The 27,982-nt window shown below is 42.8% G+C and overlaps 1 protein-coding gene across 1 annotated transcript in view; it reads right to left on the bottom strand.

The window, feature by feature from the left end:
* The window catches only part of COL22A1 (collagen type XXII alpha 1 chain), a 196,442-nt gene that overhangs the window by 7,896 nt on the left and 160,564 nt on the right, over positions 1-27,982 (bottom strand). Inside the window, exons 44-62 of the mRNA XM_081873968.1 lie at positions 27,772-27,816; positions 26,810-26,857; positions 26,209-26,322; positions 24,742-24,795; positions 15,469-15,522; positions 14,335-14,388; positions 12,889-12,942; positions 12,006-12,059; positions 9,506-9,559; positions 9,026-9,079; positions 7,905-7,949; positions 7,530-7,583; positions 6,358-6,411; positions 5,557-5,610; positions 4,131-4,202; positions 3,882-3,917; positions 3,306-3,350; positions 2,485-2,664; positions 791-857 (exon numbers count right to left, since the gene is read on the bottom strand). Of these exons, the coding sequence (XP_081730094.1) occupies positions 791-857; positions 2,485-2,664; positions 3,306-3,350; positions 3,882-3,917; positions 4,131-4,202; positions 5,557-5,610; positions 6,358-6,411; positions 7,530-7,583; positions 7,905-7,949; positions 9,026-9,079; positions 9,506-9,559; positions 12,006-12,059; positions 12,889-12,942; positions 14,335-14,388; positions 15,469-15,522; positions 24,742-24,795; positions 26,209-26,322; positions 26,810-26,857; positions 27,772-27,816 (1,192 nt within the window). The remainder of the gene's footprint in view (positions 1-790; positions 858-2,484; positions 2,665-3,305; positions 3,351-3,881; positions 3,918-4,130; positions 4,203-5,556; positions 5,611-6,357; positions 6,412-7,529; positions 7,584-7,904; positions 7,950-9,025; positions 9,080-9,505; positions 9,560-12,005; positions 12,060-12,888; positions 12,943-14,334; positions 14,389-15,468; positions 15,523-24,741; positions 24,796-26,208; positions 26,323-26,809; positions 26,858-27,771; positions 27,817-27,982) is intronic.

Here is a 27,982-nt window from a genome sequence, read left to right as displayed (position 1 = left end):
CTCCTGGACAAAACCACATTCTACATTCTTGTCCTTAGTCCTTTTAGGATGCACTATAAATTGGGCTCTTGATACTCAGTTTAATACTGTGTTTCATTTTCAAAACTGTGCACCAGGAAAGCTTAATTCAGTGACCTGTAGATATTTGCAATAGTTCCCCTTTTTTCCATTATTTAGTTTGATTTTGAGGGTCATGTCAAGAGGTTAGTAATATAAAAGGTACTAAAGCCTCACCTAAAACTACTGGAAAACCTGTCCAAATGTAGTACTAGAAACTTTATTCTTTTAACAACAACAAAAGTTATAATTCTCAGGATGTTGAACTCTGTATTGAATCAAAGTGAACATGCAGCTTCAGGGAACAGGAATTTGACTTTCTCTCTTCCTGCCCTATAGCCTTCCCTGGAGGCTGCCCCAATTCCTTTGAGAAGATTTTGAGGGTGAATGGGGTATGGTGGAGGACAGGGAAGGAAAGGGTAGTCTTGGAGCACAAGTGGTAGTGAGATGAATCCTTTTTTTTTAAGCAAGACGTTTTTGGTCCATTTCATAAACCCATATGCTGAAAATCATCCTCAATCTTGGCTGAACCATCTCAGTCCAGGTCTAGTTGCGCGCTCTCTCTCTCTCTCTCTCTCTCTCTGTGTGTATATATATATATATATATATATATATATATATATACTATTTTAGTTTCTCCTTAACTGTCTGGATTCCCACGTCCACATCTAGGTCTCTTGCAACCATATTATACATGTAGGGGGTATCTCAGTCACTTTGTAATCATTCTCACCATCAAGTTGTTTTCCTAGCTCTTCTTGGATGAGCCTTCGCAGAGTTTCCACTGATGGAGTGTCCCCCTAGGGAAGGAAGGAAGAGTTCAATGTTCCAACAATATTTGTGGCTTATGTGATAGGGAGACTTGAGGAATTTCTTTTCTGCAAATTCCAGTGTGAAGCTGAACTGGAACACACCTCCATTTTCCTCTTGAAATTGCAGCTCAAGTAATAACATGCTAATTGCCTGTAATCTTTTCTGTGCAGATTTGGATAGATGAGTTTTTCATTCTTCTACTCCCCTTACTAGCTGAACAGTGCTTAATGCAAGTCCTGTTATATTAGGACTAGGACTGAACAAGTGTGGAAATTATCTTCATATATTGCATTTTCAACTTGAAGAAAGCCTCGGGAACCTTTCAAGGGAATAGATGTCCTTATTTTCCAATTAGCAGAAAAATGGCAATTGCACGGATCTCCAAAAATACTCTCTCTGTTACTTTTTTTTAAATAAAAAACAACCTCACAATCACTGGTGCAACTTAATATTTTTCCCCATGTATGCTCCTGAAAAATTAATTCTAGAAGGGTTTTTTTGTTTTTGTTTTTGTTGTTTTTTGTAGTCATGCCAGTAGTCATGAGTCAATGTCAACAGAAAATGTTATTTTCTTATTATTGAGGTCACCATCACTGTTACCAGCAATCTGTTAAGGGCAGAGGGACTCTTGACAATACATGGATGCAACTCCCTTTTAGGATGCTCATGTGTCCTTCTTTATAGAGGACATTCCTCTAGCTTAAGGGCTGCCCAGTTTCAATCCAGTTGCAAGAGAGCAATAGGGGTCTCAAAGTTGCCGGTGAACAATTAGAAACACCATGGGAATAGGCTAGACAAGCACATTGGTTCCCTGGCCCCAGTCTTTCCCACTATGTTAAGATGCACTGTACTTAGAATAATAGCAACAATTTTATTATTTGTACCCCACCCATCTGACTGGGTTGCCCTAGCCACTGTGGGTGGCTTCCAACAAATATAAAAGCATAATAAAACATCAAACATTTAATACTTGCATATACAGGGCTGTCTTCAGATTTCTATGAAAGGTTGCATAGTTACTTATCTCCTTGACATATAGTGGGAGGGGATTCCATGGGAGGGGTGCCACTGCTGAGAAGGCCCTCTGCCTGGTTCCCTGTAACCGCACTTCTTGCAGTGAGGGAACTGCCAGAAAGCCCTTGGAGCTGGACTTCAGAGCAATGGCTGAGCAATGGAGGTGGAGACGCTCCTTTGGGTATATCAGGCCAATGCCATTTAGGACTTTAAAGGTCAGCACCAACACTTTGAATTGTGCTTGGAAGTGTACTGGGATCCAATGCAGGTCTTTCAGGACTGGTGTTATATGGTCCCAGCAGCCTCTTCCAGTCACCAGTCTAGCCGACACAATATGGATTAGTTGTAGCTTCCGATTCACCTTCAAAGGTAGTCCCCCTACTGTTGCAGTATACTTCCTATTTATATTATAGTATGCATTTCTAAAGTTGCATCCATATGCATTAACATATGCAAATCTGTGGCCCCTCTTGTTCTTCTTTGAATATGTGTATGTAAATGCCTCTTTCTCTTTTTTATAAAACACGATTGACATAATTGACAGAAAACTAAAATGTTGTCTTAAACCTTCTCCTAAAATCCAGTTTTCACACGACTCACCCTAGGCCCAGGAAATCCAGGTTGTCCTGGAGGACCAGGGGGTCCAGACTGCCCTGTGTCCCCTGGTGGTCCTGGTTGACCCATTAATCCAGTGTGTCCCTTGCGCCCAGGAATCCCAGGATCACCAGGTGGGCCTTTCTCTCCAGCTGTGCCTTTTTCACCTTTAGTGCCAGGATCCCCCTGTCGGATAAAAACAGCATAGAATCAAAGAATGGTAGAGTTGGAAGGGATCGACAGGATCCTCCAACCCCTGGAAATGCAGGAATCTCAACTAGAATAGAATCAGAGAACTATAGAGTTCGAAGAAAAGAACAGAGCCTTCAGCAAAGAGCTTTGCAAAGCATGCCAGATGGATGGGCTGTGGACAAGGTTGTGATATTGCTCCATTAGACTGAAAGGGAGAGATTGAAACAGGCTATCCTGAAAAAAGAAATGTTCGTGGGAGGGAAGACTATCCTTCAGAGGACCATCTTGTCCCAGTAGGCTTTTATCCATAAGTGTTTTTTGTCCAGGCAGCTAGCATACCTCAAATGCTTCCCAGGACCAAGAAAGAAGCTGACATTTGGGTGGCCAGGGACCTGAGATATTTGCAAGCTGTCAAGCTGGTTGAATCTGGGTTGGCTCAGAGATATGCCAAATCTTAACCTTCAGTTATAGGGGATATAGCTCCACTTATTTCTGAGCAAGCCTGATGTAAGCCACAGGTGTCTTGCCCATCTCTCATGCATTAAGGAAATGATTTCTGGCAGCATCACCCAGACTGCCTTGGGCACTTCCCCAACATTGCTCAACATCAACATTCGTGAAGTTCTCCAGCTTACCCTGTCACCTTTGTCTCCAACACCACCTGGCTTCCCTGGAGTGCCCTGCAAGGAAATAAAGAGGTCTGAAATGTGAAGAGCCAATTAAAAAAAAATGAAGAAAATATAATGTTGCTACTTTTGGTGCTTCCAGATGGGGCTTAATTTGCAAGTGGATCATTGAGATACTGCAAACAGATCACTGGTAAAAAAAAAAATTAACTTATCAAATTTCTTCCCACCCTCCAAAAACAAATTCAGATTAAATTAGAGAGTGTGCGTGTCATATGGACTAGCATTTTTATGGGGAGAAGTAGGGTTTGTAAGGGTGTGGTTGGGGAAGGGGAGAGTCACAAGGCCGCATAGAGAGGCCCACAGGGCCTAATTTGAACCCCAGGACCCTTCCCCTGTTGTAATAGAACCTCCCACCTATCCAAAACCAAGAGCAGAAGAATCCAGAAGCACAAGGTAAAGCAATTTGGAGAGATTTAAAGAAGTTTTGCACCTGGGGAAAGTGCACATAGATAATTAAAGAACAACAACAAAAGGGAGTTGTGCTCTTGTTTCATGTCATCTAACAAAGACGTCAAAACACACCTCTTTCCCTGGGATGCCCTTTTCACCTGGTTCTCCCTGTGAAATAGAAAGCACAAAAAGGATAAGAGCCACACAGTCAGAAGCTACTTCTGATAACCCAGCTACACTTGGTGAAATTCCCTTTGGGCTTTGGGCTCCTGAAGCCTCCTTCACAGAGTTCTAGCAGGTGACACTGAGCAATTACAGACAAATGAGATCCTATTATTAGTTCTGTCTGCAGTGTGTGACCAAAATTGGTTTGCTGCTTACAGGAGGTCCTCGCGGCCCGATGAATCCAGGGAGTCCTGCACTGCCGGTTTCTCCTTTGCTTCCTTTGGGACCCTGGGAATACGAAGAAGAAGAAAAAAGAATAAAGAAAGAAACAAATGCTGGTTGATATTCTGATCAGTGTCATTAAAGATGTGGGAGGACCTACAGACAAATCGCAGATTGCATGATGGCTAGTCACAAGCAAGGGATGACTATTCCACTCTATCACTTGGGAAGACAGGCGAACTAATACTACTGTAATGGAAGAAGCAAAGATCCCCAGTGTTGAAGCAATGATTCTTCAACATCAACTTTGTTGGACTGGTCATGTTGTGCGGATGCCTGATTATCGTCTTCCAAAGCACCTACTCTATTCCCAACTTAAAAATGGAAAGTGTAATACTGGTGGTCAACAAAAGAGGTTTATAGGCTGTCTCAAGGCAAATCTAAAAAAAGTGTAGTATAAACACCAACACTTGCCTGTGAGCGCTCCAATTGGAGAACAGCCTTTACCAAAGGTGTCATGAGCTTTGAAGACATTCGAACTCAGGACGTAAGGGAGAATCGTGCTAAGACGAATACACGCTTGGCAAATCCACACTGTGATCAACTCCTGCCCAGAAACCAATGTCCCCACTGTGGAAGAATGTGTGGATATAGAATTGGCCTCCACAGTCACTTACGGACTCATTGTTAAAACCGTGTTTATGGAAGACAATCTTACTCAGCTATGAGTGATCGCCAAAGAAGAAGATCTTGTTTATTGGTCATTCGGATGCAGCCCCTTCTACTGATAAGAAACTGATGGGTTTGCAGATGGGTCAAATAAAGTGATGAGAGAATGACAAACAGGTTTCTCTGCACACCTTCATACGGTTCACCTTTCTTGAAACCTTGCCAAAGGACTACTTGATTCCAAAAGGGGCTTGTCGGATTCAGTCACCTGGATATGACTTGTCATTTCCCAGAACCCCACATTTCAGTTGTGCTAATGCTTGCCCTCCAACTTCCTGAAATGGAAGCCTGCCAGATCCATACTGGACTACATTCCAAGTATCTGGTGTTCTCAGCCTGTTGCACTTTTCTTCTCTAGGAGGCTGCCAGCTTGGTCTGATTTCAATATATCCCATGGATAAAGCATACCATTCTTTCTTCTCCATTTGGCAATAAATCACAGCATGTAAGAACCGCTCATCCTGCTTCATTCATTCATTTATTTCATTTGTATCTCACCTTTTTTCTCTAAGATGGCATACATAGTTCTCCCCCTCCTCATATAATCCCCATGACAACCCCATGATGTAAGTTGCGCTGAGAGGGAGTAAGATGGCCAAGGGAACCTTGGTCTCCCAGCTCCTAGTCCAATACTCTAACCACTACACCACACTGCTTGTAATGAGGCAGGGACAACAAATGTAGTACTTACTGGGTTACCTGGAGAGCCCGCTTCCCCTGGGGGGCCTGGTGGTCCACTCTTGCCCTGGCGGAAGGGGAAAAAACAGCAAGTAGTCTTTTTAAGAACTTTAAAAAATAATTTTATAAGTTTTGTGTCTTTGTTTCTCAATTTGTTTCTCAATTACATGGTTTTGTAAGCATTGTGGTATTTTATGCATTGTAACTTGCAGTTATTTTTATTGATCGTAGTTTAGTAATTATTCATTGTAATTGTTTCGAGTGAATCTGTTTAATTATTATTTGCTGATGTTTTGAGAGTGGATTTTATTGTGTGCTATTATATTCTACTAGATTATTGAATGTTACTTTATTTGATATAAGTTGTTCCATTTTTAAGTTATGTTTTATTACGACTTTCTGTACTGGGCCAGATTGCTCTAAGATGTGTGTTCTTGTATATTTTGTTGCTGGAAACTTCCTTGTGTATAGTAGTATAGGAAGGCGGTATACAAATTAAAAGTGAAATGGAAGAAAAGAAAAGAAAATGAAACTTGGGAAGAAGAGACAAAAGACCTACAATTGGAAACATTTCCACACTGGATTATGCATACATTTGCACAATGAGTGCAATTCTGGTTTGTGCACAAAGTCGTGCACACATTGGATTGTTTTCCTTAAGAGGCGCAAACAGTTAAATTCATTTTTCATGTTCAGAAATGCCAGATCCATTTCCTCCCCCTCCCCTCATCCCTCCAGAGTCCCTTGTACCACTTGGGACCCAGTGGGATGTGTCACACATGTTACCCAAAAGCCATAGGGAGAAACAACTCACTGCGATTCCTCTGAGCCCACGTGGGCCCTGGGGTCCTGCAGGGCCTGGATCCCCCTGCAACACAAGAGTAAAAGAGGCTGGGGTGAGAAAGAGTCATTTCTAAATTGCTAATCACATGGAATATCAAAGCGATGTGCAAGTAAAAAAAAAACAATAAAAGGAAAGAAAACACTGCTTCATTATGATCATCAAAACACTATAATCAGAATAAAGGTAAAGGACCCCTGGACAGTTAAGTCCAGTCAAAGGTGACTATGGGGTGTAGCACTCATCTAGCTTTCAGGCCAAGGGACCCGGCGTTTGTCCACAGACAGCTTTCCAGGTCATGTGGCCAGCATGACTACACAGCTTCTGGTGCAATGGAACACTGTGATGGAAACCAGAGCGCACGGAAACACCATTTACCTTCCCGCCATAGCGGTACCTATTTATCTACTTGCACTGGTGTGCTTTCAAACTGCTAGGTTGGCAGGAGCTGGGACAGAGCAACGGGAGCTCACCCTGTCACGGGGATTCGAACTGCTGACCTTCCGATCAGCAAGCCCAAGAGGATAAGTGGTTTGGACCACAGCACCAACAGTGTCCCTATAATCAGAATAGTCAATGAGTGGCTCGCCTGTCTGGATGAGGTGTACTTTAACATGTTTACAGATGAGAAAGGAAGTCAGTTGCAAGCTGGATATACTGTCCAACTTGTGAGCGAGGACTGACTCATTTTCCCCTGAAAGGCGACCAAAATAATAACAAAAAAGCTAGAATCTTATTAAAATCAAGGAGCAAGATGGTAATAGAACCAAACCAAAACAAACACAAAACAGGGATGGCCTCATTCTCAGAGGAAATTCATCCCTATTATATCAAGCATGTTCTCATGGCAGCATTGTCGGCTATGTTTTGTGCCGGAGATGCCAAAGAATAAAATGTTCAGCGCTCCCTAGCAGAGGGCACACATACGTTCTGTGAACGCCCCTTTAAACTGGTTCCAAGTGTGGGCCCAACCCACTCTCATTTACCACTTCCATGTACTTCTTGAAATTTCAGGTTGTGAAATTATGAAAGTCAGTGTTTCAGAGCTGTGCCAGTGTTTCCTTTCAGCCCCGACCCTGATAACACTCACTCCACCATTTGCAGAATCGTAAGAGCTCTTATTGAAGCCACGGTGGCACACTTACATCTTTTCCAGGTTGTCCCTCGCGGCCGGGTGGTCCTGATGGACCTGGTTCTCCCTGCAACAGACAAGGGAGGGGGGGAGAAAATTAGAGGTTAGAACAATATGGAAGTTCCATAAAAATTCCTAATGACCCAGATATGTGATTTGAACTTCCACAGATGGCTGTCCCAAAACTGGACTCAATCTATGAGCAGGCATTGATAGGGTCATTGACAGGACTTGACTCCATTCCTGGTAACAATGCAGCTTCAGCCATCAATGTTAACTATGAAGCCTGACCTATTCAACACTGGTGATAGGAGAGGTCTTCTTGTGGGCAACTCTGCCCATCCCAACCACTGTTTGAGTCAAACTGAAGGTCCAGTGCATTGCTCACCCTTGAGCCAGGTGGTCCTGCATCTCCTCTCGGTCCCTTAAAACCCTGAAAGGTGAAATGGAGAGATACATAAAAAGGTATTATTTATATGCATTTTAAAGGACCTTCTAAGTTACAGCTTTCTTCCACAATGGAACTCAAGGCAAAGGGGGAGGAGAGCTGAAGATAATATTTCACATCTGGCAACCAATACGCCTCTTTGTTTTCAGACAGAGTCTTAAAAAGCCTGGACCACAAATTTTAACGGCCCCCCTAGCATTAACTCTGGATGTGTCTACTCAATTCTGACCAAACTAAGCCTCCTAGAGCACGGTATAGATCAGGAAGCTTAGCTGGGTCAGAATCAAGTATAGTCGTACCTTGGAAGTTGAACGGAATCCATTCCAGAAGGCCGTTCGACTTCCAAAACGTTCAGGAACCAGGGCTTGTCCTCTGATTGGCTGCAGGAAACTCCTGCAGCCAATTGGAAGCCATGGAAGTCACGGCGGATGTTCGACTTCCAAAACGTTCAGGAACCAAGGCGTGGCTTCTGATTGGCTGCAGGAAGCTCCTGCGGCCAATTGGAAGCCATGGAAGTCATGGACATTCGGGTTCCAAAGAACATTCGCAAACCGGAACACTCACTTCTGGGTTTGTGGCATTCGGGAGCCAAAATGTTCAACTCGCAAGGCGTGCGACTTCAGAGGTATGACTGTATACGCCTCCAGAGTTAATGCTAAATACGGCACATTACTGCTGGGAAATGAACCACCATAGACACTAGAGTGCCGTGAAAATTTGTGGCCCAGGGCTTTTTAGACTCTTCTACCTGTGCACTATCTGAAACACGATGTTCTTAATAAATTACTTTTGAGGCATGATTATCTCACGCATACCTATGTTTCCTAGTATGCTCATGTGCACAGACCCCTCCTCTACAAGAACATACCTTCATTTTCTCCATAAATAGAATTTAGCCTTCAATGAACATTTGCATCATTCTTGCTGCAGGAAGACCAAGCTTCTCAGGTAGTGTATTCCATGCTAGCTAATGGAGAAATATGCACCTGCCCCCTCCTCCAAAGATTCCTGGTGGAAAAGGACATATTTAATGGACCATGGTCGCCTTCAGCTGGACTTACTGGCAATCCTCTTGCTCCCTCTGGTCCTGGCAGCCCGGGCTCCCCTTGTTTGCCCTATAAGAAACAAAGCACATTTATAGCCTGACAAGAGAGAATGATCTCTAACATGTGGGTGCCTCAGGAATCAAGCTCGATGTGATAACATTCACAAATCTATGTGAATTGTCATTTAAAAGTAAATGCTATTTAAATAACATATATATGGGTCTGATCCAGAGTTAGACCCTAGGAGTGGGGAGCAGAGGGTCTTTAATATCAACCCCCACCCATATATTTCCTAAAATGCAGTTTGACTTCATTTTATATAAGAATCTTTCTTCACTCAGAAGTAAGCAACACATTCTAGGACATCACAGCATCTCAGCCAATAGTGGCCTCATGGCTCCCAGGTCCTAACCCAACACTCTGACCACTACAGCACACTTGTTGTCTTGCAAAGATAATACCAAATTGGAAAATATGTAAAGTTCATCTCCTTACTGGTTCTCCAGGAGGTCCTGGCTTTCCATCTTTGCCATCCTTTCCAGAAATACCCTAAGAGGGAAGTAGTCAAGATTACAGATGCAAGGAATGTATACAATGTGTGTTTCCTTAGGAGCAAATATTGTAGATTCATAATTGTGGATAAGAACCCCAAATACTGCAAGTCAGTTTCCTAACATGTTGATAAATGGAATTTAAAGACCATCATCTCAATAAATATCAGGGCACTGTAAAGCAACATATGCAAGCAGTAGAAAAATAATGTGCACCATTAAAAATAGCACAATGCATCTGCACGAGGTACAATATCCAAGCTTGTCAGCTGGCTGAGCTGGAAACTCCACGGAACGATACCCAGGAAAAGAACAAGTCAGACAGCCAATGTCTCATTAGCTGCAATGTGAAACAACAAGCAAAGTCACATTGCAGAACGTCTCGAGCCAGGGGTCACAAATAGGTCCACGGGGACCTAAGCAAACCAGAGAACCTGTCATGGGCCCAACACACAGACATAAACACTCTGCAAGCCAGTCAACACAGCAACCTAGCATATAGGCTGCAACAGAATGCTTCATTCAAGCCTAATTTCAGCAGGGTGGGAGGGAAAGCGACCAACGTGGCCCCAGTGAAGAATTATGTGCACACCTGGAGGTGCCACAATGGCAACTGCCTCTACTGGGGATTAGCCCTGGCTAGAGAGTTCCAGAAAAACATCTACTCCTGCTTCATTGACTACGCAAAAGCATTTGACTGTGTCGACCACAACAAACTATGGCAAGTTCTTAAAGAAATGGGAGTGCCTGATCACCTCATCTGTCTCCTGAGAAATCTCTATGTGGGACAAGAAGCTACAGTTAGATCTGGATATGGAGCAACTCATTGGTTCAAAATTGGGAAAGGGGTACGACAAGGCTGTATATTGTCTCCCTGCTTATTTAACTTATATGCAGAATTCATCATGCGAAAGGCTGGACTGGATGAATTCCAAGCCGGAATTAAGATCGCCGGAAGAAATATCAACAACCTCAGATATGCAGATGACACAACCTTGATGGCTTGAAAGTGAGGAGGAATTAAAGAACCTTTTAATGAGGGTGAAAGAGGAGAGCGCAAAATATGGTCTGAAGCTCAGCATCAAAAAAACGAAGATCATGGCCACTGGTCCCATCACCTCCTGGCAAATAGAAGGGGAAGAAATGGAGGCAGTGAGAGATTTTACTTTTTTGGGCTCCATGATCACTGCAGATGGTGACAGCAGTCACGAAATTAAAAGACGCCTGCTTCTTGGGAGAAAAGCGATGACAAACCTACACAGCATCTTAAAAAGCAGAGACATCACCTTGCTGACAAAGGTCCATATAGTTAAAGCTATGATTTTCCCAGTAGTGATGTATGGAAGTGAGAGCTGGACCATAAAGAAGGCTGATCGCCAAAGAATTGATGCTTTTGAATTCTGGTGCTGGAGGAGACTCTTGAGAGTCCCATGGACTGCAAGAAGATCAAACCTATCCATTCTGAAGGAAATCAGCCCTGAGTGCTCACTGGAAGGACAGATCCTGAAGCTGAGGCTCTAATACTTTGGCCACCTGAGGGGAAGAGAAGACTCCCTGGAAAAGACCCTGATGTTGGGAAAGATGGAGAGTACAAGGAGAAGGGGACGACAGAGGACAAGATGGTTGGACAGTGTTCTCGAAGCTACCAGCATGAGTTTGACCAAACTGCGGGAGGCAGTGGAAGACAGGAGTGCCTGGCGTGCTCTGGTCCATGGGGTCACAAAGAGTTGGACACGACTAAACAACAACAACAACAACAACAACAACAACAACAACAACAACAACAACAATTCTTCCTGCAAAGCATGGGTTCTACCACTAACCGCCAGCTGTACCTTGTTTCCAAAATGGGTTTTTCTCTGTCTTGTGGCTTATTCCCTGCCTCCCCTCCTCTGATGTTTTCTCCCCTATATTCCCTTTCTCTCATTACAAATTGTGCCACAAAGTTTTAGCTGGGAGAAATTTCATTGATTATTTTTTTTAATGCATGTCAATTCAGATCAGAAGATCTCTCGAGAAGTCGAGCATAGAATGCACACACAACATCTCAGTATTGCCGCTTATGGGGGGTGGGTGGGCAATGTCTCAAAAGACGTTCATGATGATGATGATGATGTATTATTTATATGCTGCCCATCTGACTGGGTTGCTCCAGCCACTCTGGGTGGCTCCTAACAAAAATATTTTTTTTTTAAAAAAATAAAATACAACATTGCACATTAAAAACTTCCCTTCAGATGTCCCACAGCTGTTTATCTGTTTGACATCTGCTGGGAGGGCGCTCCATAGGGTGGGGCCTGACATTTGTGACGTCACAATCGCCAGAAATATATGCAAGTATGCCACACAATCTTTTTACTGTTGAAATATGCCAGGGATTCAAGAACACTACAGTCCCCGGCATATGAGATGTGTCAATGTTTACAAATGCAGGGATAACTCACCAGAAGTCCAGGCAATCCTGGTGGCCCTTGAGGTCCTGATGGGCCTTCTTTACCCTGCCAAAGAGACACAGACGTGGAGATGTTCACATAAGCTTTCCAGGCAGAGCCATCCTCAGAAGAACAATCTGTTAGCAAGGCCACCTGAATTTATGCTCAATATTGCTTAGGCCTTTGGGATGGGGGGAAGAGAGTGGGTGTAGAAGGGAGCAGAACTCACCTGACCTCCTGGCAATGAAATCACTGCAGCTTACTGGGAGAGAGACTGGAAGGGGCAAGGAGGAGGGGAGGTCAGCACTGCACGGATAAACCTGGAAGAGTGTCAATTGGGCTCTTGTCCTCTCTTCCACTTTGCCCCTCCCACTCTCCCTCTGGATTAGCAGCAATGACTCTGCTACCAGGAGGTCAGGTAAGTGCCCATAGTTGATGCCAGAGCAGGAAGTGGGTCAAGCACATATACACACCCCAATATGGCACTCACCTCCCACTTGCGGGACTCTTGTCATTAACATACATTGTTATTTGTCTTTTAGAGATCTTAACATGTGGGACACCACTCAGCCACCTAGAAATATACTTTGACCCCTCTGTGTCTCCCACCACCATTTATTTATTTTCTGGCGATGCAACTGTACTCCCCCTGTTCCACCACACTAATGACACATTTTGAATTTATTCATCTTTCTAAATTAATGGAGACTTTGGCTGAGAGTTTATAATCCACTAGTCTTCATCTGAGTATCTCAGTGGCTTTCAAACCTTACAGATTCACGGAATGCTTTCCACATCTACTTATTTTTCCAAGAATCCACTATGGGACCACTGAGGCAAATGTTGGCTTCCTTTGGGGGGAGGCAGGGATATGACAGATTGAATAGTGACTTACTATTTCTCCAGGGTTTCCCAGTGGTCCTGCAGGTCCTGGGGGGCCCTCAGACCCCTAAATAAAATGAAAAAAAAATAACATTTCTGGCCATTAAAAATGGCAGATTGCTTCTGAATCAGAAATAGTCTCCTCAAAGAACATGGAGGCAACTCTTACAAGCCTTTGGACTTTCTTTAAATGAAGACAACCAGCCCAAAATGGTGGGCCATAAACTTTGCTATGCATTCAAGATCAGCATAATGCCCCCCAAAATCCAACATACTGTGGGATGTAATCCATTGAAGCAGTCAAATACAACATTCCTTGTTTCCCTAGCGTGGACACAGACAAGGGGATGTTACTCTAGCCAGTATAACTTCCTGGCCCACTGGTCTGAAGCATCCTCCCCCTGCATGTGACCAGGCAGATGGATGTGACCCTCACTGACTCTATAAAAGAGCCGAGTCACACAGCCATCTCCCTCTTGATGCCATGCTGCTCTCCTGCGGCCATTTTGTTCTCTTGATACTGTTTTCTTAATGCATTTTGCTGTCTGCTGGCTCTCAGCCAGCAGCACATGAGCTCAATCCCCATAGGGGATAAACTCACACTTTGTTATGTAACTACTAGCTAGAGCCTGCCTTCAGGGATCACACTGTGAACTGAATGTGAGTAAACTTCTTGTACGTTTGAAGGAAAGCCTCTTGTGTCTTTTTTTCTTTTAAGGGGACACCAAGAATAATCCATCTGGGCAAGCCGGATTGGATTGCTTAACTAAAGAGATTCAAACGAATCTGCAAACTAGCTTCCTGCTGTATTGAGGGGATTCTGCTCTGCTACATGACTCACTACCGTGAGTAAAGGAAGGATAATATTTAATTAATATATCATCTATTATCCTTAACATTCCCACACATACAAGAGAGGGCCAGTGAATTGCTGTGGGCTTCTTCTGGGTCTATAACCAGATGGATGGGTGCAGTGCAAAAGAAAAAGGGATGGAGATAGATGATAGATAGATAGATAGATAGATAGATAGATAGATAGATAGATAGACGATAGATGATAGATAGAGTAGATAGATTAGATAGATAGATAGATGATAGATAGATAGATAGATAGATAGATAGATAGATAGATAGATGATAGATGATAGATAGATAGATAGATAGATAGATAGATAGATAGATAGATAGATGATAGAGATAGATGATAGATAGATAGATAGATGATAGAGATAGATGATAGATAGATAGATAGATAGATAGATAGATAGATAGATAGAGATAGAGATAGATAGAGGATAGATAGATGATAGATAGATAGATAGATAGATAGATAGATAGATAGATAGATGATAGATAGAGATAGATAGATAGATAGAGATAGATGATAGATAGATAGATAGATAGATAGATAGATAGATAGATAGATAGATAGATCGATAGATAGATGATAGCATCTTACAGGTGGACCTGGATTTCCAGGAGGGCCCATGAAGCCAGGTATCCCAGGATGTCCCTGCAGAAGACAACAACAGCATTTCACATTCACTTAGCATCTTCATTTGCAAACCACGTCCCCAAAGAACCTCTGGAATCTCATCAAAAGCTTGCTAGCAACCAAGCGACCAGGAGAGCGAGACGCCCAAAACATAAGCTAACTTGGCATCACAATTCCATGCATAGGTTTCCAGAGCATGAACTTGCATGTTTTAACAAACTGCTTTTAATACACATAAGCTTCTGGGAATGGAGAAGTTGTCAGGAAACATTACAGGGTTGGCTGGGTGCAAGAGGCTAACAACTTGTCGTGCGTGCAGCAAGAAACTGCGCACCCCAACCGCCCCCATCCACAGCTGTGCCAGGTCTTTGCTTCGGGAACAGAATCAATTTAACATAATTCAGCATGCCATTTCCTCAGATCACTGCAAACAAATGGTTGCAATGCCCCCCCCCCTTTTGAATAAGCAAACATTCCCCTTGCATGTTGAATGTGTGGTTCAGTGGTTAAGCACATGTTTGGGTCAAGCACATGTAACACAGTAGTGAATATCAGTGTCATTGGTGATTTTTAAAAAATAAGACAGCTAGTGGAGGGGAAGTTTGAGCAGGAAGGCGGAAGGGGTACTTAACCTCCCCTTGAGGGTTACACAAACAGGAAACACAAACAGGAGGCATCCAATGGACCCCGTTAGTAAAGGATGTGTTAAGGAATAATCATATACAGAACCTGCTGTGCCTTGAAAGGAAAACTCATTCCCCTTTAATTCAAAATTAATTAATTTAATTCTAAATTTCCCTCCCGTAAGTTTTACTAATTGTACAAATTTGATATTTCACTGTACAGTGGACGCTCGGGTAGGCAAAAGATTCCTGCATTACAGCAGGTTGGGAACAGTGAGCCCTTGGGGTCCCTTCCAACTATGCAATTCCATGATTCCACAAGTCCCTCAAGTCAGACTGGTCCGTGTGTGATATATTGATCAGCGGTGTTCTGATGTGGTGGCTAAAGAGCAGGTCAAAGGTCCTATTTGGTGATCTAGACATGCTGCTTACTGTACTGTTCCAAGAAGAATCTTTCTGCCTCGTTTTATTTTACCTGTTCACCCTTCAGTCCAGCCTCTCCAGGCGTCCCACGGTCTCCTTTGGCACCCTAACAAAAGACAGAGGAATTCAAATCACAAACCTCAATTACATTTTAAGCGCAGTGCACTGCTTTCCCAACAAAGAAACATGGAGGCACACACATTTCAGTGTTTCAGTTGTCAGTGAAAAGTTTTCTCAAATAGCAGGAGCTTAACCTCCTCTCACTGTTTAGGGAAGCTTTTAATGTTTAACAGACTACTGTATTTTAATACTTTGTTGGAAGCCGCCCAGAGTGGCTGGGGTAACCAAGCCAGATGGGTGGGGTATGAATAATAAAATATTATTATTATTATTATTATTATTATTATTATTATTATTATTATTATTATTTGCTGGGTGAAATACCTGAAACCTTGATCAGGCCAGGACCAGGTCTGACGTAATCCTGAGCGATTGGCCCCATGGTGGCTGCCTTGTTCATTGATGAACCCTAGTGGGATTATCTGGTGAAGACTGCAGGCAGCTAGGTCTAGCAACCATTTTGATTTTTCACAATCAAGAATGCAGCATTGCTCCAAGGCATTGTGGGAACTTTAAACAGTGGCTTGATTCAGCCACTTAGCAATTCTTTGGGGTACTAGTCCAGGGGAGGGTAGCTGATGGGTCTCAGAAGCTCAGTGAGTTTGAGACTTTACCCTGTATAAAAGACAAGTCTCCAGTAGATTGAGCAGACAAGACCAATAGTGGGTCCAACAGTCAAGAAGGTGGAAATGAGTGGCAGATGGGGCTCATCAACATGGGAACGTATCCCATCTAGGAGAAGGAAAGCTCTGATCCTAAACCTCTATTGCTTTGTGGCAACACTCATTCATGAGAAAGGCCTTGGGAGTAAACCCTGAGGAAAAACCCATCTCCAGTGTGTTGAAGGACATCTTCGGGAGAAGAAAAAGTGAAAGAGTAAACGGGTGGCTCTGTAGACCACAGGGCCTAGGGCTTGCCGATCAGAAGGTCAGCGGTTCAAATCCCCACGACGGGGTGACCTTCCATTGCTCGGTCCCAGCTCCTGCCCACCTAGCAGTTTGAAAGCACATCAAAGTGTAAGTAGATAAATAGGTACCGCACCGGTGGGATGGTAAACGGCGTTTCCGTGCGCTGTTCTGGTTTCGCCAGAAGCGGCTTAGTCATGCTGGCCACATGACCCGGAAGCTGTCTGCAGACAGACACCGGCTCCCTCAGCCTATAGAGCGAGATGATTTCCAGAGTCGTCCGCGATTGGACTTAATGGTTAGGGGTACCTTTACCTTTAAATCCTACACAAATCTGGAGTGGAGTCCCTAAGGCTCCTTCCAGGAACTCCTGTAGCCAAGCTGGTATCAAATGTATTGCTCTACTTTCCTTTGGACCACACATTAGTGAGGCCAAGAGGCGGGGGTCTTCTCATCTGGGCAGCCAAGGGCCTCAATACACACTGCCCAGGCTTGCACCCCAGAAAGGTCACTTTGGTGCTAACACAGCAAAAGCAACATGGGAGGCAGCAGTTCCAAGTTACCGGTCTCTGCAACCACATCAGGCACTGTAATTCTCCAGTTGTTTGACCTCACCCCCAGAGGCAGACTCCATTGTCTCTTGAGATAGACAGGTGGCAACAACAACAGGTGGGGATGCCAGTGTGAGGAGAATTAGCCCCAAATGCATTGGGGACAGCTTACCCCATTTTGAAGTAAGACATATTTACATTTTGAAGTAAGACATATTTACATGTTTCTAGATATGTAATAGCTTCTAGGGTCTTTTTAAATGCTTGTAACTGGTTTAATGCTATTTTTTTTTAAAAAAAAATATTTATTAAGGTTTTTTTAGATATAAAATGCACACATAAAACAATCTTGCTTCTATCACAACAAATTCTTCGCTTCTTTGGACTCCCTCACGTCCCCCTCTCCCATTTACGTCGTTAAAAATTTTTTTCCAAACAAATTATCAACTTGTTTACAGTCACATGTCCACACATTCAAATATAATCTAGCACTTTTTCCAATAAAATTTTTATATTTTCTTTAATCTCACTTAGCATCAAATTTAAATCTAGTTTAGTGGTGGCCAATTTTTTATAATCTAGCATCCTTCTTAACATTCAAACAAGTTACAATGTTTTTGTAGATACATCTTGAATTTCTCCCAGTCTTCCTCCATCTTTTCTTCTCCCAGATCTCGGATTCTGCCAGTCATCTCGGCCAGTTGCATATAGTCCATCAGCTGCATCTGCCACTCTTCCAGTGTGGGTAAATCTTGAGTTTTCCAATTTTTTGCGATGAGAATCCTTGCTGCCGTTGTTGCATACATGAAAAATGTTCGATCCTTCTTTAACACCCTCTGGCCGACAATACCCAGAAGGAAGGCCTCTGGTTTCTTAGTGAAGGTATACTTAAATACCTTTTTCAACTCATTATATATCATTTCCCAGAAGGCCTTCACCTTAGGGCATGTCCACCAGAGGTGAAAGAATGTTCCTTCATTTTCTTTACATTTCCAACATTTATTATCAGACGAATGGTATATTTTGGCAAGTTTAACTGGGGTCATGTACCATCTATATATCATTTTCATTACATTTTCCTTCAGAGCATTACATGCAGTGAAGTTCAGCCCAGTGGTCCACAACCTTTCCCAGTCCTCAAACATAATGTTATGCCCAATGTCCTGTGCCCATTTTATCATAGCCGATTTAACCATTTCGTCTTGTGTATTCCATTTTAGCAGCAAGTTATACATTCTAGATAGTACCTTAGTCTTTGGTTCTAACAATTCTGTTTCTAACTTCGATTTCTCCACCTGGAACCCTAACTTTTTGTCATTTTTAAAAACTTCTTTAATCTGAGCATAATGTAACCAGTCTCGCACCTTGTCCTTCATTTTCTCCAAACTCTGCAATTTCCAATTGTCTCCATCTTTTTCTAATATTTCCCAATATTTTGGCCATTTGGCCTCCATATTAGGTCTTTTTCGGGCCTTAGCCTCCAGAGGTGAAAGCCACCTTGGAGTTTTATTTTCCAATAAGTCTTTATATTTTGTCCAGACATTAAACACTGCTTTCCTGACAATATGGTTCTTAAAGGCCTTATTGATCTTAACTTTGTCATACCATAAGTATGCATGCCAACCAAAAGCATTGTTAAAACCTTCCAAGTCCAGCACGTCAGTGTCTTCGAGAAGTAGCCAATCTTTTAGCCAGCAAAAAGCTGCGGCTTCATAGTACAACTTTAAGTCTGGCAGGGCAAAGCCACCTCTTTCTTTCGCATCTGTTAATATCTCAAACTTAATTCTGGGCTTTTTGCCCTGCCAGACAAATTTAGATATATCTTTCTGCCACTTCCGGAAGCACTCCGTTTTGTCCACAATCTGTAATGTTTGAAACAAAAACAACATTTTTGGCAATACATTCATCTTGATAGCAGCAATTCGGCCTAACAAAGAAAGCTTCAATTTTGTCCAACTATCCAAGTCTCTCTTAATTTCAGACCAACATTTTTCATAATTATCCTTAAATAGACTCAGGTTTTTTGCTGTTATGTTTACCCCTAGGTATTTTACTTTTTTAACCATAGTTAGTTCTGTTTCTCTCTGAAACCGTTCCGACTCTATATCTGTCAAATTTTTTCCCAACACTTTAGTTTTCTGTTTATTTAATTTAAATCCTGCCACCCGACCAAAATCCTGTATCAATTGTAATACTCTTTTCGTACTAGATTCTGGCTCCTGCAGGGTCAAAACTAGGTCATCTGCAAAAGCTTTCAATTTGTATTGTTTCGCTCCGACCTGAATCCCTTCCACCAACCGGTCCCCTCTGATCAAGTTCAAGAGCACCTCCAGAACCGAAATAAATAACAAAGGGGAAATCGGGCAGCCTTGTCGTGTTCCTTTTTCAATTTTGAACTCTTCTGTAACCACATTGTTAACTATCAGTTTAGCCTTTTGTTCTGAATATATTGCGTCAATCCCATTCTCATACCCCCGTCCCACTCCCATTTCATTCAAATTTCCCTTCATAAATTTCCAGGAAATATTGTCAAAGGCCTTCTCCGCGTCTATAAAAATTAACACTGCTTTTGTATTTATGTCTGTTTGCAAAAGCTCCAAAACGTCAATAATGTTCCTAGTATTTGCAAACATATGTCTGCCTGGGAGAAAGCCTGCCTGGTCTTTATGAATTACTTCATTAAGAACTCTTTTAAATCTACTTGCCAAAATGTCTGCAAATATTTTGTAATCCACATTCAGAAGGGAGATGGGACGATAGTTTTTGAGTTGTGTCTTTTCAGCTTCAGATTTTGATATCAATGTGATAAAAGCTTCCTTCCACGATTCCGGCGCCTTCTTCCCTTCCATAATTTCATTACAGACCTCCATCATTGGTTGGATCAGATAGTCTTTTAATGTCTTATAATACTTGGAGGTCAGGCCGTCTGGCCCTGGAGATTTGCCCAGTTGCATGTTCTGGATAGCTTGTTCAATCTCTTGTTGTGTTATTTTGTTGTTCAGGATTAATCTGTTTTTTTGTGACAACTTTGTTAGTCCATTTCTTTCCAAAAATTGTTTAATCTCAACCTCATCTTGCGGCCCTTGAGTGTATAATTTTTTAAAGTATCTCTGGAAGCACTTTCTAATTTCCATGGGGTTCTGGATATTTCTTCCTTCAATTTCTAGGTTTGTAACTGTATTTAATTTCTGTCTCTTCTTCAACTGCCAAGCTAGCAGTTTCCCACATTTATTTGCCGATTCAAAAGTTTTTTGTTTCATTGATTTAATCTTCCATTCTATTTCTTGGTTTATCAATTTGGAATATTGAGCTTGATATAGTTTAATTTCTCTCAGAATCGGCTGTGACTTCGGATTTGATCTTAATTTCTTCTCCAATTCTTTGATTTTCTGCAAAATCTTATCTTTCCTTTCATTTTGTGTTCTTTTCTTTACAGTGTTCTGTTGTATCAAGAACCCCCTCATCACAGCTTTGCTTGCGTCCCAGATAGTTCTTTTTTCCACCGTAGTGTTCATATTTATTTCAAAATAATCCTTCAGAGCTTTTTGGGCCTTCTTGACAATCTCCTGATCTCTAAACAAGCTATCATTCATCTTCCATCTAAAGGAGCCGGTTGGCAAAAGTGTCATATCCATCTTCAGCGCGTTATGGTCGGAGCAGGTCTTTGGGCAGATTTCCACTTTTCTGACCTTGGGTGCCAGACCTCTAGATATCCATATTTGGTCGATTCTTGTCCAAGTCAGTTGGGCTTCAGAGAAGAATGTTCCCTCTCTTCCCAGGGGGTTCTTAGTTCTCCAAATGTCAATCCAGTCCATATTGTCAGCCATTTCAAAAAAAGGTCTTTGGCAGTCTGCCGTCTTTTGTAACATTTTGATTTTGTGACTTATCCATGTTTGTCGATACGACCCCATTCATATCTCCCATCATAATGATGTTGTTGTAGTCCAGATAGTCCAGCATAATCTCATGCAACTTCTTGTAAAATTCCGATTTCCCGTCATTTGGTGCATAAATTCCTAATATCAGAATCTTTTCTCCTTGATGTTGTATCTCAATTCCTAATATTCTTCCATGTTCGTCTTTGAATAAGAATTTAGGTGATAGGCTCTCTTTTGCATATATCACCACTCCTCGCTTCTTTACTCTGTCCGAAGATATAAATTCTTGACCAAGTCTTTTGTTTATTAACACCTTTCTATGGAGCCTAGTCACATGTGTTTCTTGTAAGCAGATAATATCCAATTGTTCTTTTTTTAATATATGAAAAATTTTCCTCCTTTTTTCCGGGATGTTGCAGCCATTAATGTTCCAACTCATAAGTTGCAGAGACATCCTGAATAAATCTGGTTATTTTTCAAGGGGTGGTATCTTATTCAGAGGATCTTCAGGGTCCAAGGGTGCAGGTACCTCTGGTGTTTCAGGCCCTGGAAGTTGGTCAATTCCCTTGTGAAGGTCCTCTCCGTATACGTTCAGAAATTTATCTCTATCTTCCGATGTTCTGATTTTGATCTTCTTCCCTCTAAAAGTAAAAGATAGTCCTTGAGGAAATTCCCACCTAAAGATGATTGAATTCTTCCTTAGTAGTCTTGTCAACTCCAAATAGTTAGATCTAAGATCTAGCAGTTGTTTAGGAATATCCTTGTAGATCTCAATTCTTTTGTCCAAAATGTCCAGTGACTTTCCGTAGTGTAGGCCCAAAATCTTATCCCTTTCCTCCTTTGACCTCAGTATTATCAAACAGTCTCTGGGCTTCTCTTTCTTTAGAAGTCTTCCGAGCCTAAAAGCCGAAACAATTTTAAAGTCCTTTTCCTCTAAACTCCAAAATTTGGAGAATTCTTTAGTCAAAAACTCAGCTAGGTTGCCTTCTTCCACTTCTGGTATTGCTCTTATCCTTAAATTGCTCTCCCTGTTCCGCAGTTCAAGCATGGACAAATAGGTCTGATGTTCACCTACTTGTTTGCAGAGTGGTCTTACCTCTTGTTCTAAATTTTCAAGTTTTTGGCTGGTATCTTCAGCCAATTTCCGATTTTCCCCTGCAGCCTCCTTCAATTCTCCGATTGCTTGAGTATTCTGTGCAACTTGTCCAGATAATTTATTTAAACATTCTGTGTTCTGCTCAATTTTATATGTTTGCTCATCGGCTTTCTTGTCCAAAGATTCTACTTTCTTATCCAAAGATTCTAATTTTTCAAAAAATTTCTCTAAAATAGCAGTGCTTGCCCCTGAGGCCATATCTTCCAGTTGTAATTCCTCAGTTTCTCCCTCCCCTGCCCGAGGCAGAGAAACAGCTTCCACCTCAGAAGGCAAAGTAGGCACAGATGATCTACGTGCCTGTGAGGCTGCGGTTAAAGTTGTCAAAGTTGTTTGTTTAGTTCTTCCTCTCCTTCTTGTACCACTCATTCCAAAGTTATCTAAAAGTCAAGGTCAAGCTGAGTTGTTCCCATGAGAAAGCCACGGCCCAGATGGTAACAGTCAACAGAGGGCCGGGAAAAGGAAAGTAAAATAAAAGTCACTGTTATAAGTCCCAAATCCTCTAGGGGGAGTTTAAAATATTTCAGGAAAGAAATCAATTTCAAAAAATAAAGTCAGATTTCTAAGTCCAAGAACCTTCAATAAAAAGATTTTTCAGCAGAGTTGGGGTTTAGTACAGCAACAGTGTTTCTGATGGTGCAAGCTGGTAATCCAAATGCCTTAAAGTAACAAGTTCAAACTCTCTCAGATTGTTTCAAAGTTCAGATTCAAAGTATCCAAACTGCAAACTGCAAGCTGACAGCTCAATTTCTCAGGCAGCTCCAGCGCCTGGGGTTCTTAGTTAGAATGTAGCTCCAAAGGGAGAAAGATATCCCCGTGTAATTAAAATTCATAAAAGTCCAACACATAAGGTTATTGTTCCACTTAGAATAAAGTTCAATGGGTGCTCAGATCAAATAGTTTAAAAGATCTCTCTTTGCCTCCACTCCTCCAGCTCTTTGCGTTCAAGTTCAATGGGAGCGGAAGACGGACTTCCTGTTTTTCGTCACTCCGCTTTCAGCCAAATTTAATATTTTAAAGTCCCAAATTGCATACAGTCAGATGTTTACTCACGGGTTGTTGTTTTCAAAGCATAAATTTCAGGAAGAAAGGTCAGCGCTCACTGGCAACAGCTACGCGGCTTCACTCCGCCGATTGCGGAACGACCCACAGCGCCGCAGCCTCCTCCGCGGTCCGGAGCCCCTTACGGGGTTCCTTCAACGTTTCGGTGGCCACTACTGGCGCCCGCCGGGTCCCGGGACCGCAGGCTTCTGCTGCCTGCGGTTTTCCGTTTTGGGTCTCCGCTGCACCGTAGCGGACGACCCTTTCTCGAGCGGAGCTTCCCTTCCCCGTTAGGAAAGGGCAGCCATTACCCTTCGCGCCGCCTCTGGAAGTCAATGCTATTTTTTAATTGTACTGTTTTATCACATATATGTTTGCTGCCCTTGAGATGAAGGGCAGGATATGATTTTAATAAATTAATAAATATTGACAACTAAATAGACCCCACACAACCTTAGGACCAGTAAGTCAACAGCGGGCATAAGATCAAAACATTTTCACTCAGTCCCAGCCAAGGAGTTATAGAAATGCCCGGAGGGGAAAATCAGCCACAATCTCATTTTTCTTTGCCTCGTTGGCATTTCCTTGAGTTTCTCCAAGCAAAGGTCAATGGGCTCAAGATTTGAGGACTTGCCTTTTTATGACACGTCGTCCATATTGCGTGGCGATACCCGCCCCCCCCCCAGATGAGGTAAATAAAGACACCGGACACCAGAATTAAGGTTGATGGGCGAAAATGGCCACAAGTTTATTGATTACAGGTAAGAGCGGTATTGGCCTTAGGCATTGGCCCCTAACAGACTATCCGGTCTAACCGGGGAGGGTTAAGCACCAACAGGGGGAGCCCCCCAGATGTACATCCGTAGGCGCTCCCCAAGGGGTTACCGCTCGGGAGCGCGCTTTAGGCCCTAGCCTCCGAAGGTTTCGGACGAGGCGACGCCCCCCGGAGTCCTTTAACGAACTACCCTCCAAGCATTGGGGGAGGTGATGGCAATCCTCCCCCTCGACCTCATTTGCATAACAATACCCCGGCCAATGCCAAAACCAGAGAGTTGTGACGTTTTGCTATGAGGTAGGCGAAAAAACCAAGTGGCTTCAAAATTCAGCCAATTAGCCAAATGGAAAAACTCCTACCAGGCCCCTTGCGGCGACCAGCCGAAGCCCATAGCAAAGTCCAAATGCCTGCCTAAAGGGTGGGTGGGTGGGAAATCGCGGCTGCTGCAGAGGAGGAAAAGGGGCGAGCCCAGGTTGCCCTGGCCTTAAGTGCCCCCTGGTAGCACCGCCCCCCGCGCCAGCCATTGGGTGGTGCTGCCAGAATTGAATATGGATGAGTTCCCTGACTCTCGCGGGGAAGAACCAGCCCCGCGATAGTGCGGATGGGGGGCACGCGCCCGCAACCCCACCCCCTCCGGAGTTCGGGCGTGGCTTTCTCAGAAGTGGACTAAAAGCCATTTCAAAAGTCTGTCAGATATTTTAATAAATGGGAGGACATTATTTAGGTTAGAACTTCAGCAATTCTGGTAGTCTGGTTTGTTTTCTCTATCTCTCTCTATATTTTTAATTGTACCCCCTACCCCAAAGAAACCCTCTTTCCCAAGAATGGCAGAGATTTCATCCTGCTATCCTGTTTCTTTCCAACAAAACCCCTGACATCTCAAAAGAGGAGACAAAACTGACCTTGGGACCTTCTACACCTGGTGGTCCGGGGTGACCTCTGGGTCCCGCCTCCCCCTGAAAAACAAAGAAAGATCAGATGGACTTCCTCTCTTTGGAAGGTAGCAGAAGACCCCACATATTCTTTTTTATTTTTTTATTTTAAATTTTAATAGTATTTTCCACACAACAACAACAACAACACAAAAAATATCAAAAAATAACAATACACAAAACCCAACATACAAAAAAACCCACAAATCCATATCTTACAAGTTAATAATATAAACACTAAAAAGAAAAACAAACATTGACTTCCACCAATCCCACAACACCTCCTTTACCTCTCATTGTATCTTCTTGTTTCCCTTATCATCTCTATCCCAGCATCTAGATATAAAACCCTCTTTCGTATCCTTTCACTTCACAAGGTTATTCCAGACTCAGCCAGATTTCTGTCCTCGAACCTTGACTTTTAAGGTATTCATTTAGAAACTCCCAGTCCTTTTTCACTTCACTTTTGGGTTTTTGTCTTATTATATCTGTCAATATGGCTAATTCTAAATATTCTGAAAGCTTACATAACCATTCTCCCCTAGTGGAAGACCCCACATATTCAGTGGATGGGGAAATCACATACATATGATCCAGAATGCCAAGTTTTCCTTCCATTAAAAAAAAAAAAATCAATCAGTGGCACAGTTTCAGCAGCTGCTTCTTCCCTATACCATATCTATGTTGGAATGTTGGTGTGAAAGTTAGCATGGTTGCAATTAACTCATTACGTTTTTGGTTTTTTTAAGATAGCCATCACCCCCACTCCCCAGTTGGGATAAGGGGAGATTATCTTGGGCTGACTAACCTTTAGCCCTCCAGATGTAACTGAACCACAACCCCCATCACCATCACCATTGGCCATTCTGGCTGGGGCGGATGGGAGTCCAACAGCAACTAGAAGACCAAGATTAGCTACTCCTGGTCTAATCTTTTCCCCACACTGTTGATCAGTGCATTGACATGTAACAGTGTCTAGTGTTCAGCTACCCAGTACGTTTCCGAGCACAATTCAAAGTGTTAGTGCTGACCTTTAAAGCCCTAAATGGCCTCCGTCCTGTATATCTGAAGGAGCGTCTCCACCCCCATCGTTCTACCCGGACACTGAGGTCCAGCACCGAGGGCCTTCTGGCGGTTCCCTCACTGTGAGAAGCCAAGTTACAGGGAACCACGCAGAGGGCCTTCTCGGTAGTGGCGCCCACCCTACAAATTCCCTCCCACCAGATGTCAAAGAGAACAACAACTACCAGACTTTTAGAAGACATTTGAAGGCAGCCCTGTTTAGGGAAGCTTTTAATGTTTGATGTATTGCAGTATTTTAATGTTTTTTGGGAAGCCACCCAGAGTGGCGGGGGAGGCCCAACCAGATGGGTGGAGTATAAATATTATTATTATTATTATTATTATTATTATTATTATTATTATCATCTTTCATACCGTTTTCCCAACTGGGCCTTCATGGCCAAGTGGACCTGGAAGGCCTCTATCGCCCTTGAATCCTGGCATTCCTGGAAGTCCCGGTGGTCCGGGAGGGCAGTCACTGCAAACATCCTTAAATAAGGGGGAGGAAAAAGGAGAATTAACACTTCACAGTTGTGGCAGATGGCCTCTTTCTGGCTGGTATCTAACAGCACTGGAAACTGCCTTATTATACAAAGAAAGAACATTGGTCCATGTTGCTCAGTACATTGACTGGCATCAGCTCTCCAGAATTTCATGCTGGAGTTGTGCCCTGATGTGCACAAGTATGCAAATCAGAGCAACTGATGAAGATAGAAGCTGAGATGTTTTGCCACATAAATAAAACCACTGCTTTCTTAATCACGTATATTTTTAAAAAAGTTGACCAATCAATTTAATGATGGTGACAATGGCAATGATGACTAGGGGGAAATGAAAATCCAAAATGAAGATGTTTGTGTATCCACTTTTAAGAATCACACACACACACTGCAATTTTTTTTGAATGGTTTGATGAGATTTTCTTCGAACACAAGATCCTGGAGCATCCCAGGAAAAAAACAAAAAAACACCTTACCTTAACTAAGAGACTGATGTCACCAGGAGAAAGGAGAGGAGAGGCACCCTGAGGGAAGAGAAAAAGAATGCCTGTCATTTCATGCTATCCTTGCAGAGCCATTTCAGAGAAGCTGGAATCAAAGCATCCCTCTGCGGATGAAAGAGATTAGCCTCACAGGGCCAAGAGTTCTATTGATTATACGCATCATTTGAGGGACAACATTGCTGAATCACCTCTCACGCAGGGAAAGTCGTTTCAATAGCACTGATGCAACCTAGGAAAGGACTGTATAGAAGACTAAGTCCAAGTCTCTGCTCAGTGCCGTTGATGTATTTCTTTGATCAATTAGTATATTAACTACTGCTGAGACCACATAACAATGGTCTTGAAAGACCTACATTGGCTCCCAGTAAGTTTTCGAGCACAATTCAAAGTGTTGGTGCTGACCTTTAAAGCCCTAAATGGCCTTGGCACAGTGTACCTGAAGGAGCGTCTCCACCCCCATCATCCAGCCTGGACACTGAGGTCCAGCGCCGAGGGCCTTCTGGAAGTTCCCTCACTGCAAGAAGCCAAATTACAGGGAACCAGGCAGAGGGCCTTCTCGGTGGTGGCACCCACCCTGTGGAACGCCCTCCCACCAGATGTCAAAGAGAACAACAACTACCAGACTTTTAGAAGACATCTGAAGGCAGCACTGTTTAAGGAAGCTTTTAATGTTTGATGTATTAATGTATTTTAATATTTTGTTGAAAGCCGCCCAGAGTGGCTGGGGAAGCCCAGCCAGATGGGTGGGGTATAAATAAATAAATAAATAAATAAATAAATAAATAAATAAATAAATAAATAAATTATTATTATTATTATTATTATTATTATTATTATTATTATTATTATCAGGGAAGAAAAAGGATTCTGGGCCCGAAATAGGTATGAAAATGTGCCAATATTAAGAGGGAGGGCTAGAGAGGTTGGGGACATACCGGTTTTCCTGGAGGACCTCGTTCACCTGGATTTCCTGGCAGGCCCTACAGGTGAGGAACAAAAGGAGTATGAGGTTCTTGCATTCTTATTCTGCACAATACACACCATGATACTAGCTGACTACTCTAGCAACACCTCCTTGGAAGATAGCCGAGTACCATCGCAGTGGAGGATCTGGGTGGGGAGCAAGAGGCAAGACCATTGATTCTT

This window comes from Podarcis erhardii (genome assembly GCF_964252035.2).
Source record: "Podarcis erhardii genome assembly, chromosome: 8".
Taxonomy (NCBI): Eukaryota; Metazoa; Chordata; class Lepidosauria; order Squamata; family Lacertidae; genus Podarcis; species Podarcis erhardii.
This window is presented reverse-complemented; position numbering and strand designations above follow the sequence as displayed.